General features: G+C 41.0%; 1 protein-coding gene across 1 annotated transcript; it reads right to left on the reverse strand.

The window, feature by feature from the left end:
* Positions 1 to 2,407: 2,407 nt before the first annotated feature.
* Positions 2,408 to 15,518, reverse strand: LOC115784534 (MBT domain-containing protein 1-like). The gene is made up of 18 exons (XM_030735795.1): positions 15,389 to 15,518; positions 14,246 to 14,492; positions 14,004 to 14,137; positions 13,756 to 13,867; positions 13,107 to 13,186; positions 12,261 to 12,378; positions 11,971 to 12,105; positions 11,731 to 11,819; positions 11,551 to 11,649; positions 9,582 to 9,717; positions 9,387 to 9,442; positions 8,713 to 8,817; positions 8,489 to 8,636; positions 7,997 to 8,079; positions 6,403 to 6,640; positions 6,260 to 6,331; positions 5,522 to 5,710; positions 2,408 to 5,447 (listed from the first exon to the last, which is right to left on the reverse strand). The coding sequence occupies exons 1-18, from the start codon at positions 15,407 to 15,409 to the stop codon at positions 5,344 to 5,346; spliced, it is 2,166 nt and encodes a 721-aa protein (XP_030591655.1). The 5' UTR covers positions 15,410 to 15,518; the 3' UTR covers positions 2,408 to 5,343.
* Between the last annotated feature and the right edge of the window lie 95 nt (positions 15,519 to 15,613).

Genomic DNA, 15,613 nt, shown 5'->3' on the forward strand with positions numbered 1-15,613 from the left:
GTTCACAGCACGAACATGTGGACAACATGGACAGATAAAAGTCATCAGTCTGGGACAAACATTCAAATCTTTTTTATCAGCACTAAAAAAATATTTGTGAAAATGATTGTTTAGAGTTTATCCACATTGAAATATCTTCTGTAACAAGATGAAAACACAACGCAAAGGCTTATTTGTCTAGATTAAAATGAGTTTTGTACCTCTGGGAAATAGAAATAAATAAATGCAGGCACTAAACCCGAGCACTGCTGTGGCTGCTGATAACGACACAGCATTATCTCAGGAAAATGGAAGTTAGGACATAATTGGCAAAAGCAATTTTTAGTTTGTGTTTCTTTTTTTTTGGGGGGGGGGGGGGGGGTAGATTTTCAGATTCAAAATGTAAAATATGAAGATAATATATCAAAGACTTGGACCGAGTACAAGAACTTCAGATTTATTGCATGTGGTTGCTCGCTAAACCAGAGCTGCAACTGTTCAGACACATAATCAGTAACTGTGAATCAATCAGGAATTATTTTATTGAAATTTTTCATTATTTTTCTGATTAATATGAAGGAGTATTAGGGCCACACTGAGAAAAAAATTTAAATTGTGCATTTTGAGAATAAAGTCAAAATTTCGAGAAAAAAGTTGAAATGTGGAGATTAAAGTTGTTGTTTCAAGTAAAACAACTGGCACGTCTGCTATCCCCTCTCCAAAATGTCATGTAGATGAGTTAGTGAAACTATACTTTAGAATCGGTTTTAGTAACAAGGAAATGATTGCTTTTTTAGTACATAAACATGATGCAGTGGTAAGTATGAGGACGTTAAAGACGTTGCAGAACGCTGCATCTGCTCAGAAGGAAAAACCACACAAACTGGACAGATGGAAGGATATCGATGGTTGCACCTTTGTGCAGTACAGAGAGGATATGTTGAATCATAAGACACAATTAGACAGCTGATCAAGTTGTTTCATCTACTCCAAGGCATTTTGTAGAGGGAAATGACGATTTTAATCTCAAAATAGTATTTCAACTTTTTTCTCTTTGACGCAGGTTGCTTGCTGTTACTGGGTGAAACTGGTTGCAAAGAGGTATACGGTGCTTTAATTGCAAATTATACTTTGGTATAATTTGTTTGGAAGACACTGACTTGTTGACAAACACTTGCTAACTACTTGCTAAGTTGAAATGAAACTGAAAACATTTGGCTTCACAGTAAAAGTTGCGTCTTCTGAAACACATTGCCTGCAGTGGCAAGGCACAACTTTAACTTTACTTTTCCAAGTTATGCTATCACTCAGCTAGTATTTACGAGCATTTGCACACAGGCTGGTGTTTTCCATGGCCAATTGTGGCCAGCGACAAAAGCAATCACAAGATTCCTGGTGCAGCAACCTCTGCCATGATTTTACCCAGAGACAGCCGGCAACCTCCAACAACCAGGCAATACACATTTCTCTGTAGCAACTGAAGTTTGCTGGGGGGTTGCTGAACGACCTCTAGGCCTGTGTGACTGAGGCCAAACTTATCACCTCAAACTAAACTAATTAACTGTAAAATTTTCTATATCTGATCATAGAGTCTGAACCAACCATAATGTGGGTGAAAGATTTTGTCCACAATCCCAGCGCAGATACATTTCTATAAATAACCACATTACACTGAATTAATTATTCCCAAATGTTGATGCATCATCTGAAGAAATGAAACTATAAAATCCTGGAATGAGTCCAGTCATTCTGTCTGTCTGATCTTAGCCTGAAGCTCTTAGATTATCATGGCCACCGAATTATCCTCAAAATCCTGCAGGCCTGCTCCTGATCATGAACTTTTATGCTTATTTCACGATGACTGTATTGATTAATTTCTGATTTTTTGCAGCTGACTGGATGTGGTTTGAGCACAAATTTTAAGCCACAGAAGGATCAGATTAATTCCCATAATAGCCACTGACGAATGAATTAATTCCACACTTGGTAAAAAGCTGTACAAAACCCTGTCCAGTCCTTGGATTCCCAATTTAAAATCTTCACCTCATCATCCGGAGATAACGACAGTAAAAAGCAACCGCTGTCAGTCTCAGCATCAAACACTTCTTTAGGCCCCGATTCTGAGTAACTGCTGCCAGTCACTGAAAAACCTATAAACCCACGAGGGCCTCCTCACCTCTGTGGATAAACATAAAACTATCAAAGTGATGAGGAAGACCGGTGAACCATTTCACTCTTTCTCTGAATACAAAAATCGAATACAAATACAACTTGTTCACCAGACACAGTTTGTCAAAATCCATCCATAAAAACATTATCAAATGTGTCACCTATAGATAGCACCATCATACAAATCAGACAGGTTAACATTGTTTTAGAGTCACGTATAAAAAAAGACGAACACCAACAGACGACACAGGAACAGCAGTGCGGGCAGATTTTATAAAACAGCTACGAGTTCAGTGTGAGGGATGCTCCCAGAGACTCACACAGTTCAGTTTGAGACACAAACTCTGGAGTTTAAAGTCTCTCAGCAACAATTCATGAGAAACTCCAACTCGTTTTACCACCACAGATCAGAGATTTGCTCTCACACAAGTATAAACTCAGAAATGTTAAAAAAAATGAAAATACTGAATAAAAGGTAACAATTTAAATTACTCAATACAATCATGAGCAAGAAAAACTTTGAGATCATGAAGTCAAAAAGATAAAATATTAAGGCAAAGTGATGAAACTAGAAAAAGTTTGAGTTGCTTAGTAAATATGAGATAATAAATGATGAGTAAATATTTTTGTCTTATGGGGTAAAGTAAGAACAGTCATACCCTTTCACTTTAATATGTCATAATATATCGAATTTAAAAAATATTAACAATTTATGAAATCTTGAATCATCAAAATTATAAACCAAGAAAATCTTTGTGAAAATACACCATTTAAAAAAAAAAAAAAAAAATCAAGTTTTTAAAATATATAGACAGACATATCAAAAACTACCCCCCCCCCCCCCCCAAAAAAAAACAGAGAGAGCGAGAGAGAGAGCGAGAGAGACACTGAAATAAGTAAATACATAATTAATAACTTCTGGGATCAAAATTAAAAGCATTTAGCTACCTGATTTTAAAAAAAATCTAAAATTTTGACTGAATCTGTGAAAATTTTATATTAACAAGTAAAATTATGACTCTAAATGTAATTACTAACAAGTATATGATGTCAGACCTGAAGTATGTCATAATGTTAAAAGTAAAATATACTCTGAATATTTAATAGTATGTTTCTTTTTCTGAGGTCAGAGTTACAGGATAAGGGGCCAGTCAAATATTTGATGTGCTTTTTGTTATGTTTTTAAAGTGTGACTTGTAGAGTTATTACACAAAAACAGCAACAGAAAGTCAAAATAAAATAAAATGTTAAAATGTTTAGTTACTCTGTAAAGAAAAAAATTACGAGACAGAAACTTCATGTTAAAATACATTAAATTATATAAAAACAGGTCAGATTTTGAGATGTTTACTCAATTATATGAAATTAAACTCCCATTGATACAAATAAATAAATTCCTAAATGTTATATTTTTAAAATATGAAAACATTAATTTTCTATAAGAACATGTAAGATAGCCAAAATGATGGAAGAGAAAAATATGAATTGTTGGAGCAACTTTGGATTACGAGATAAGTGAAAATTTCAAATATATAATTTTTGACTCAGGGGTCAAATTATTGACATAAAAAGGTCAAATAATTTAAAATAATGTCAGACATACATATGTTACTAAGCAAGTTGAGATTACAGCAAACCAGAATCATATTAAAGGAGTAAAACTTTGCGTATTTTGTCATTGTTTTTAATTGGTTTCCATAGTTTATTTAACCTGTTTTTTTTTGCCCTTGATTTTGCTTTTATTTTTGCAGTTAATAGTTTGTTTCTTTAACAAACAGATTTTAATCTTTTGCTGTTTTTACACATTTTTTAAAAATATCTAATTTAATAGACAACTGAAAATATCAAAATATACATTGTAAATTAATGTAGCAGCTGAAATACATATTCAGCTTTTAATTTTCCTCATGACATTATAGTTTATTGCGAAGTAAAAACTTTGAATAAAGGAACATTTTTATTTTTCAGATGTTAGTTTCAGGCTGCTCTTATTCACAGCAGGCTGCTGTTGAAACTTATTTCTGCAGTGATTAAGATCGTCTTCATTATTAATAGATTTTTAAAATCAAATATACTCATTTTACAGTGCGTTTGAAATAAAGTTTCTTATATCTAATTTTAAAAATTATCCTTTTAACTGTTTAAAACTTTTTCTGAGGTATCAGTAATCTCTAAGACATTTTATTTCTTTTATTAGCTGCTGAGATGTTAAAGAAAGTTTTTTTTTTTTTAAATAAAGTTCCCATGAAGCATTTCTGAAGTTTCTAATGAAGAATTGTACTATAATCTCTGTGGGCCAGAAGCTCAGGTTTTTCTACTTTTGAATCTGTATGACATCACAGAGGGGGCAACCCGTCTGCAGGCCAGCCAACCAGGATAAAATTCTCTTAAAGGGGGCGGGGCTAAAACTGCTTGTATCAGATAGAGGAAGAACTGAGGTGCTGTGAAAGACAAAGAAGAACTACTGCAATGGAGCCCCAGGACAAAAATATGGAGATGGAGAACTATTCCGTTTCCTTTATTAAACTCTTAATGAACAAGTATGAATGCAGCAGTAAGCGTTCCTTCAGCTGCTGTTTTTCCATTAATATGACCGTGGGTGGTGCTAACTCTGCGGTCCTCACCTCGGCTGTAGAGGCCCCACAGGCTGAGATAAACCAGAACGATCTTTTAAAGGTGCAGCTGTGATTGGATGAAAGTGATTTTAAAATCATCACAGAGAGAAAATGTGGCTGATTTTAAACCCTCCAAATGCTGCAAAACTATTGGCAGAGGCTCGAGAACTGTAAACAAGCTCCTCTCCTATTGGCCATTTCTTTTTTTTTTTTCTCTTATGTGGCATCCTCACTGATCCAGGCCCTCACAAACACTCACATTAAAACAAACAGTGTTTTTATGACTACATCAAGACTTTTAACCCTCAAACACGAACAACTACAAACAATCGAGATCGTGGCGTTGGAAAAAGTGTCATATAAAAGAATTTTTTTGTTTTTTAATGTCCTGCATCTATTGTTTCCTTTAGCAGGGCTAATTTTTCCAGACAGCAGAACACGGAAACACAGCGGAAAAGGTTGAGAGGAAAAGGAGTGGTGACGGGAAGGAAGCTGTCAAACGCTTTTGAGTTTATCAGTAGATGATTTCAACACATTGATGGGAGGAGAAATGAAGGAAGAAGAGGATGGAAGAGGCCTACTACTGGACTCGGCTGGTGAGGAACTCTCCAGAGGATCCGTTTGTTTCTGTTTCAGTCCTTTGAGAAGATCCGTCTGCCCCTCTGGCACTCTCCTCTTTGACTCCTGCAGAAACACAGGTGATCGTCAGTGCTACATAGAGGGTGTGCTTTGCGGTGAACAGGTGTGCCAGTGTGTACCTGCCCCCCCCTCAGCATGAGGGCTGCTCCCCAGGTCAGCAGAGGGCGGCTGGGCTGCTGAGGCCGGAGGAGGGGGTGACGGATAATCGGGCGGAGTCTCGTTCTCGTCTCCCGATAGGCTCCTGGGAACGCCCGTTACCACGGCACCGGAAAGACTGACAGGTCGCTTGGCGATGGGCAGCTTCCTCTCTGAGAGCAAACAGATTTAATTACAGAAGTCTGAAACAGTGAAACGGTGTTTGCGCCACATCAAACAGCAACTCCACTTTATTTTTTATTTTTATATTTTTGTGTCATCACTTTGTTGATTTTTTGGTTCATGTTTTTGTTAATCGTCTCCCTGTCGTCATTTTGGTCTTTTTTCTCGTTTGTGTAACTTTTCACTCTTTTTGGTAATTATTTAAAACGACCTAAAGCAGGGATTAAAGGATTATTCCGCTCCATTTCCTATTAATTCGTTGTGGCTGCGGCTCTGTGAGTGAGATGAGTTTCCTGTGAGTCAGCCTGAAAATCACTTCATATAAAAATAACCGTATATTTTTTAGAAAGCTACCGGGAGGTCGAGCTTTCTGTCCTCATATTACCCATTTTGTGTGCTTCTTAAAGGAAATGTGGCTGAAACAAAGCAGATGCACCACTTTAACCTGAAGGATGCACGTGCTCCACATTCATCTCCAATCAAACTTTTAATCAGTGTTTATGGATCCATCAGAGTGCTTTGAAGAGACACCTCCTCACTTTTCTTTTGTCCTTTGTACTGCTGAGATTTCTTCCTCTGTTTGGCTGCTGCTGACTGCAGATCTCTGGAGCCTGAAACAAACAAACAAACAGACTTTATCCGTCCTCGTCGCCACTGAAACTGCAGCTCAGGTGTGTTTTACCTGCGTTAACAGCTGGAGGCTGCAGCTGGTATCCAGTTAGCTGACACCAGCCCACCGGGTACAGGTCAGGCGATTCGCAGTCCACCCACTGATCGTACTCGTCCTCCCAGCCGTCGAAGTGTATCCGTAGCAACCGGTGGACGATACGCGTGACGGTGGCGACGCAGACGAGCCGCGGCTCCATGAGGTCGACGGCCTCCAGCTTCATGCCGGGGCGGAACCCGTGATTAGGAACGTCCTGTTGGAGAACACAGACACGCTTTACCCCTCAGACCCCTCAGGTCTGGATTTCTTTCTGCTGCCTTTGTTTCTATCACAGTTTCAGTGCTTTATGCCAAAAATCTGAAGTCATTTCTAAGAAAAATCAGAAACAGAATTAAATTATGATTTCTTTAAGTTTTCCAGCTCGCATCACTGTAGCTCCTTTCTACACTGGTCATATAAACATACAGTACTTAAACTACCCTGTAATATTAAAATACTTAATATACTTCACTTTTGCATGTTTATATAACAACTATGTATTCAACAATGTAAGTGTAACAATAATAACTAATTAGAATAAATTGGATTTTGCCTCATATTTTATTTCTGTCAGTGTTTCTGTAATATGATCAACATTTGTTTGTCTTTCTGTTAAAAAAAGCACAAATTTAATGTTTTAATGCAAACATTTATTATACATTTGTAGTGTGATAGCATCCACAGCACCCTGTAACCTCTTTAAAATGTTCTCTATAAATATGCAATAATAATAATATTAATTATTGTCTCAGATGTGCTGCAAATGGTGAGATTTTTACAGAGTTTCAGGTCTGTCTGATTTTATCTCACTTGATGAGATTCTTCCAGCTCAGAAAAATTATATTAATTCATAAAAAAGTATCAATGATGCCACATGAAGTACCTCTGAGCTCTTTTTTCACACAGCTGTGATTTTTTTCTTTAAATTAAATTTATTTATTTTTTTTATATAGCAACAAATCACAACAAACAGTCGCCTCAAGGCGCTTTATATTGTGGGTAAAGACCCTACAATAATACAGAGAAAACCCAACAGTCAAAACGACCCCCTATGAGCAGCACTTGGTGACAGTGGGAAGGAAAAACTCCCTTTAACAGGAAGAAACCTCCAGCAGAACCAGGCTCAGGGAAAAACATTATTTTTGGTAAATTTATACTGGATATATATAACTAAACTTTGCCTCTATGCTGATGATACTCTGCTGTAAATGACTGTAGACGATAAAGATCCTTCCCGATGTTCCCTCCTCTAACCACCAAGAGAAAAAAATCAAACAGATGCTGGAGCAGCTCTCGACTGGACTGACCTGTGCCATACGGGAACCACTGACTTGTGGTCTGAAGGGCTGCAACTGACATCAAAATATCACCACAGGTCATTTCCTTTGACCGTTCATGTAATAATTTGAGTTCAACATGTGATTTCTTTGTTTCTACATTCAAACCTCCAGAGCTACTTAGATTACAAAGATAACAGGCCTTCGCTAGAAATAAAAACTGAAAAAAACTCATTGATTTTCTGTTGATTGATCAGTTGGGAGAGTTTATTTCAGCGCCTGTTGAGCCTCACCTTGTTGAAGAGGTTGACCGGGGCAGCAACAGACTTGCTCTCCTTCAGATACTCAAACCATCTGAAGGGCAGATTGGTGTAACCTGGAAATCCAAAGGAAAAAAGATGGGATCAATTTGATCACTCCTTTGACCCTGTGAAGAAAAAAATGCAAGTTTAAAAGTATAGTAATCATAGATGCACACAAGTGGGAAATTTCTAGTAATGACACATGAGTTACAATCCCAATTCCACAAAAGTTAGGATGCTGTGAAAATCTAGACAAAAACAAAATGCAATGAAATTCAAAGCCTGCCTCTCTGAGGGTATGGGGGTGCATCAGCACCTATGGAACTGGCAGCTGGCACATCTGTAAAGGCATGGACATGTTTTAGAGCAACACATGCTCCAAAACCTTCATATACTAAATTGTCTCAACTTTTCAAACATGTCCTCACTGTTCTTGGTTTCTGCTTACAAGTGTGTGCTGCTGCCTTCTGAAGGTGGCCATACCTCTAGGGGGCGTCAGCTCGATCTTGTTGATCTCACAGAAGCCAGCGGGGAAGATGGAGGGAGACGTGGAGTGATAGCAGAACCAGTCTGAGCCGTCGGCCGCCTCTGAGCCATCGATGCCGATCATCAGATACCCGTCTGCCAGGACCTGATGGATGAGGGCGACAGGTTAGATGGGGCCGGTGTTTGGAGCAGCCGGCTGCAGACGCTCAGCTCGCCGTTACCTTTCTCACTGTGGCCACGCAGATGGCAGACAGGTTCAGAGGGTCGATGGCTTCCAGTTTCATCCCGTCTTCAAACCAGCAACCACTCTGATCCACTTCCTTTACCTACAGGACATACAGGATAAAACATCAGTTATGTTTCTGTCCATTTTTATGTATTTATTGTATTTATTATTCCAGTTAATTGTGGTAAACTCCTTAAGAAGGCTTCAGTATAAATCGATAAAATACTTACATGTTACATAAATAAATACATTACAGAAAATACGTGGAGTACCCCAGGGCTCTGTTATCGGTCCCTTTCTCTTTAAGTTTTATTTTTTTGCAAAATTAGAGTTAAATGCAGAATTTAAATCTGCTGTTGTGTCCACTGTACACCAGACAGTTATCATTATTATGCAGAGTGGATTCAACCAACATGACAGACTAACTGCAAGTGAAGGCACAAAGTGGATGAAAAGAGTTCAGCAATCCTGTGAAATGAAAGAACTAACCTTCTCTCTGAGACTTCAAACTACGTTTAGACAAAAATTTATGGAAAAAAATGTTATCAAAAATCATTTAAATTTACATCCACGAGGGTATAAAAGGAGCAGAAATCTTCATCACAATTTGGTAACGTAGGCTTCACAAACTGACAGCACAGGACAGAGAGGAGATCAGGTGAAGCTCACCTTGGCAAACAGCTGTCCAGGTGCATCCATCTGACCATCCAGCTTTTTTGACACATCTGGAAACAATCACACAGTTATTAAGCTCCATCTTCTCCCCTCCATTCTTCATCATATTACACTGCTGCCTTAAATTCACTGTTTTCTAAATGGAGTCTGGTGGCGTCGCGCCGTGCCTTAATTGATCAGCTGACCCACCGGATCGTTTGAAGCGGTGTCCGATGGATCGAGACCAGCCAATGCTGTGGATCAGAGGGCTGTACATGTGACACCAGAAGTCGTCGGTTCCATCATCGCACTCCTCGTACACGAGCCGCAGACGGCCGCCAATCACCTACGACGACGCAAGCATCAGAATAACGTTCACGCAAATAATATTAATAAATATAAACAACGTGAACTGAAGTCACTTTGTCTCATGTTGTGTTTTGATTAGTTCAAATGTTTAAAACAGAAAAAACAGCTGCAGATGAGGACAAAATTTTGAGCCCCCAAATAAAATTTTAAGTTTCATTAACATTTTTGCAAGTGAGACTTTCAACATATAATTTCTAAATGCACAAGTTTTAGTTTTATGAAGCACAAATTATTTCTATTTTCACACAATAAAAGAATTATTAAAAAAATAAATAAATACAAGGGTCAATTATTGTAGGGGGTTTACCTTACAATATAAAGTGGCCTGAAGTGTGATCAGATTTCCCTTGTGGGATCAATCAAGTATCTATCTATCCATCTATATGAATAAAACTGAATTGAATGTTAAAAACAGACTTTTATTAAGCCACAGCACAAATCACTGCTGTGCCATGACGTGCTTTAAGTTTATAACACTCAAAGCTCTTAAAATCATGTGAAAACTGAGGTTTATTTCAAAACTTCAGCAAAGGTTTGAGCTTCCTTTGTGAAAGCATCATGAGACTTGAGATAAAGAACCGTAGATGCTCACAAAGCAGAAGATACACAAAGTTATCACAGCATTTCCGACTTTCAAGGACTGGAGGGAGAAGAATCATTAAGAAATTCAGAGACGCACACAGTGCAGAACAAGTCTGGCAGAGGCAGCAAGCAAAAGATTTCAAAGTCTCTGGAAAGCAAACTAGTGAGAGATGCATCTGAAGACCCCAGAACAACCGCCAAGACTCCAGCAAATGACTCAGCCAAGTCAGAACCGTCGACTTAAAGAAGACGATCACTGGAACCCTGCACAGGAGTGAACTGTGAGGTTGCGGACCATGAAAAACTACATTTCTGACACTTTCAAGCCAGACTTAAGTATTATAAGGACAACCTGGAGAAAGATTATTTACACTGGAAGTGTAACCTTTGGTCAGATGAGATGAAGCTAGAGCTCTTTGGCCACAGAGAAAGAAGGGAGAGGCGTACAACCCAAAGAACACCAAGCATCTGTGGTGTGAACTGAAGATGAAGGTCCATACTAGAAGACCATCAAATCTGGAGGAGCTTGAGAGATCTGCCAAAGTAGAATGGGCTGGGTTTGCTCAGGAGATGTGTGAGACTTCCTGAAATCTACAACAAACGACTGCAGGCTGTTATCCTGCAACAAGGACACACAGCTGACTGTTAGCACTGAGGGGGGGGCTAAAACCTCTGACCAGGGCATTTTTGTGAAATCACTTTGTTTCTGTGTGCAAACAAAAATAATGTAAGCATCCAAAATAAAAGTGGGATGTTTGGAAACGCTGTGTTAGAAATTCCCTGCTCTGTTTAACAGCACTTAAAGAATACTTTAAAAAACATGACATTTTCATAGGAGGGCTAATAATTCTGTTTTTATTTGTGTTCTAGTTTTTGCTCCAGAACACCCACTCACCTTACACAACAACACTTTTATCAATTATATCAAGTAATGAAAACCACTAATTATATAAAAGTAAATGCATCAGAGATGGTGTGTGGAGTACCCCAGGGCTCCGTTATTGGTCCTCTGATTTATTTCTTTAAATCTGATTTTTGGTAAAACCACACTCAAATGCATGAAATCCACAGCTCAGCTGATGATACTAAACTGTCCGTGCCTTTAAAGGTAGAAAATCAAATTTCAGAATCTGGAAATCCATTCCTCCTCGTAAACTCCTAAACCAATCAAACTAACCTTTGGTCGAGTCTTTTTCTGCTGATTGTATAAAATCACACTGACACACACCTGTTCAACCAGAGCCACTCGAGTCCGGCACAGGTGAGTCTTATCAACCACCTCCACCCTCATCTGCTTCTTGAAGGGGAACTGCATGCTCTCCTGCACCTGAACAGGTATCTCAGAGTTCACACTCAGGTTTAGGCTGAAGGTCATAAAAAAATGGAGGACATGTGGTTTCTGTGTCACCTTGGAGGAGAAGTCTGGCGGCAGAGTTTTGGATCCTGTGAGTCTCTTGATCAGGAACGATTTCCAGTTGGAGAAGCGGTGCAGGATGGCTGATCAAACACAGACACACACCATACATCACTTTATAGCCTTAAAATTATTCAGAGTTTATCCTTGTGAACCTGATTAGTGTGATTGCTCAGGATTGTGAAAATGATCTGAGGTCTGAGAACTCCTCTGCAGACAGGAAGTGACCCTTACTCTGAGGGGGGACCAGAGGTTTCCCTCCAGCGGCACACCAGCCCACCGGGTGGATGTCCGGCACGCACAGATTCAGCCAAAAGTCTCGCGCAGAGTCGCTGTCGAAACCCTCGTATCTCAGCAAAGCCTTAAAACCTGCGTTCCCACATGCGCACACGCGCGCGCACACACACACGCGCGCGCACACACACACACACACACACACACACACAGTAACCTAACATTAACTCCACCTTAACATCAGGGTGATGACATTTTCCCTGTGTGTGTGTGTGTGTGTGTGTGTGTACCAGCCAGTTTGATGATGGTAGCGATCCAGTAAACCTTCATGGGCAGACCGGTGTCAGTGTTTGGGACCTCGACCCGAATGCCTTCACCGATGCCCCCCCATGACTTTCCCATTGGGACCTAAAAAACAAACGAATCATCCAAAATGCTGCGCTCAGCTTCTCACTGCAGATCCCACTGACACACACTGATAGTATAAAAGAAACTCCGAAGATATGAAATATTTTAAATTCCTGTTTTACAGCAGCCAACACACGAAAACAACTTAGCTAAAAAATGTATACAAACGACACAAACTTTCTCAGAAAGGCAAAAACACAAAAGAAAACAGAATTCTGTGAGGTGCTCAGTATGACACAATAAAGATCGTGGATGTGAAATGAATGCAGGTATGGCGGTCTGAGGTGGTTTCATGTTCGTCCCCGACACAGAAAACCACCTCAGACCGCTGAAACAGATGTTAGACAACGTGGTCAGCTGCACGTCCAGCGAGATCCATTAATTACCCACAGCCACTGAATTACCTCCTCAGTATGCAGTCAAGTTCTCCAGAGTCCTGCTAATAACTTCTATATTTGACTCAGGACACCGGACCTCGAGGCCTGGAGTTGAGGATCCCTGCTGTAACACTTTTACCTTTGACCTTGTGTAGTAGAAATATCACATCCAGAGGAAATGTTTTTTTAAACCTCATTCTGGGGCAAAAACACTGATGACTGCATGTACAGTTTACATGAACATCAGTAAAAATACAGTTGGAGCTCTCTTTATATTCAGAGGAGAGCCTCAACATAACTGATGGAGGTGTTGTGGTGACAGATGCTTCTAGAAACTTTGGTTGTACCCACATGTTTGAAGCAGCTGACCGGCGCTCCCATCACTTCTCCGTCCCCGAGGTAACGGCCCCAGTCGAACACCTCCACGGACACTGCAAAGAAAACAGAAGGCTCAAGCAAACCCCCGATAAAAGATATGGAATCACCGCAGGTGGAGATGTCCGTGCAGCTTTTTACCTTCAAGCAAATAGACAAACTGCAGATATGATGGAGAACACAGCTGAGCCCGACTGATATCAGATTTCTGAGACTCATACCAATACCAATATTGGTGATTTAAAAACCTGATGTCATATAGATGAACTAAGGAGGGTACACCAAGGCCCATTTAACATAAAGATGGATTATTATGAACTGGAAATCATGCAAAGCTGCTCTGGTAGAGTCCTGGAGCTGGAAATTGAAGTCCAAACAATGGGACGAGAAGGTTCAACCCATATCTGCTCTGCTCTGCAGAGGCTACAGCAGAAGACCCTAAACTGTCCGTTTGGTTGATGCTCTCTGCCCGGCAACACCTACAATCGAATTCTGTGTTTGCATTTAACATCTTTTAATTCTAATGAAATCCATCACAGAGGAAGCAAATGCATTATTTTATTCAGTCAAAAAGCTCATTTCAGTCCCTTTTTTCAGCTGAACTTGTTAATGGTGTTGAACTCACCGCTCTTCTTGACGCTGCTCTGCTGGCTGGCCTGCTGCTGAGCATAGGCAGCTAGTTTGGTCATCAGAGGCTGCTTCTGAAGAACCTTGGCTTTCTTTGTAGGAGGTTTCCCCTTAAAAACAGAGACACACAGGGCGCGTTACACTCGATCTCACAGGACATAAAAACAGATGAATACAGATCATAATCCTCAAGTATATCTCGGTTCAACACAAAGCGTTCATGAACCTGCTGCGTGTGTGTTTTACCTGCAGTCTGGCGAGGATGCTGGCCTTCTTGGAGTTGGAGGAATAACTCCTGGAGCACGAGACGCTGCAGAAACGCTTGGTTTTGCTGTAGAAGGCATCTCTGACACCAACCATGCCGCACATCTCACAGGTCGCTGAGGAGAGCAGAGACAGAGGAACTGAGGACACAGACCCACCAGCTCACAGAGAACTTTCCGAAGAACCAGCAGAAAGCCAGCCTGTGATTCTGGACACAAACTCACCCATGCCGGCCTTCCCGTCGGGGTACGTGTACACCTGCCCGTTGGTCTTGATGAGTGTCAGTGAAGCGGAGGAGGAGGGGTTGAGTTGAGCGACCCCTCCTCCTCCTCCTAGCTCCTCGTCCTCGCTGTCCTCGGGGCTGGAGGCGCCGCTCCCCCCGCTGGACTCAGTGCTGCAGCTGCTCCGGTCCTCATCCAGCCCATCCAGCATCCCGAAGGAGTCCCGCCGCTTCCGTGACGGACGCTCCACCTGAGGGAGGAGAAGAGGTCAAAAGTCAAACAGATCTCCAAAGATGTTATTTTTACCCAAGTAAAACTGCATTTCAGCCACAGAGAGACTAATTTAATCACAAAACCTTTGTATTAAATATCATCAGGCTGCAACCTGGACACCAAAGAACTGTGAAGGTCATGAACACTTTTCTTTTTCTGCTTTCGCCATCTGACCTCCACCCAGCTGTTGCATCAGTGAGTCTGTTGCTCCTGCAGCACTGCAGTGCAGAGAGGCTGACTGACAGCACAGAGAGCGCCGGGTCACCTCCAGCAGCCCCGTAACCCCCCTGCAGACGAGCTTACTCTGCCACTGCCAGCATTACGTTCACCTTTTCTCGGCACTGATCACCGTGACGCTCTGAATGGACATCATGAGAATGAAGCGGGAAAAAAGCAAAACGATAAACACGTTAAATTTTTATTGAATTTAAACACGTTTACCGGAATACATGCATACCGAATTACACAGCATTTTGTCAGCTGTATTCGGCGTTTTTAAGGTAACATCAGTCCACTGTCTGGCTTTGGCCACGAGCAGGGAAACTAATATCGGATGACTTTCAAAGGAGATCTGGCCCGAACAACAGGTAAAGCGGATATAAAGACTACGTTTGGCCGGTTAAATAACTGCTCCAGTCTTTACACGCATGCCGAATTAAACTCTGATATGTTCTCGATAAAAACTGTTAAAATCCCATTTAAGTTTGGACATGTGTTTCCGTCGCAGAAGAAGAGACTCTTAAATTTAAAGATTTGTCAGCGGAGGTTTGCTTGAACGCTCCGTCCACAGTCGCTTCCAGGCAGCCGCTGAAACGAGCTCTGAAAAGGAGGGAAATGCGGGTTCGGGGCGCTCGGCGGAGCCTCGGGACTCACCAGGTCTCTGGGGTTCTCCATCAGGTGGGGTCGTAAAGGGAGGCCGCGCTCTGCCTGCAAAACCCGCAGAAACCCTCATGAAAGACCTGCGGCAGACATGTCAACAAAACACCCGCAGCCTCGGTGCGCAGGCGCGCGAAGCGCAGACACTGATCGCTCATTGGCTGCGGCTCCTGCTTCGTTTACGCTAAGAAGGAATGAGTCCTCCAGCGACCCCTGCTGGCA

This window comes from Archocentrus centrarchus, chromosome 8 (assembly GCF_007364275.1).
Source record: "Archocentrus centrarchus isolate MPI-CPG fArcCen1 chromosome 8, fArcCen1, whole genome shotgun sequence".
Lineage (NCBI taxonomy): Eukaryota > Metazoa > Chordata > Actinopteri > Cichliformes > Cichlidae > Archocentrus > Archocentrus centrarchus.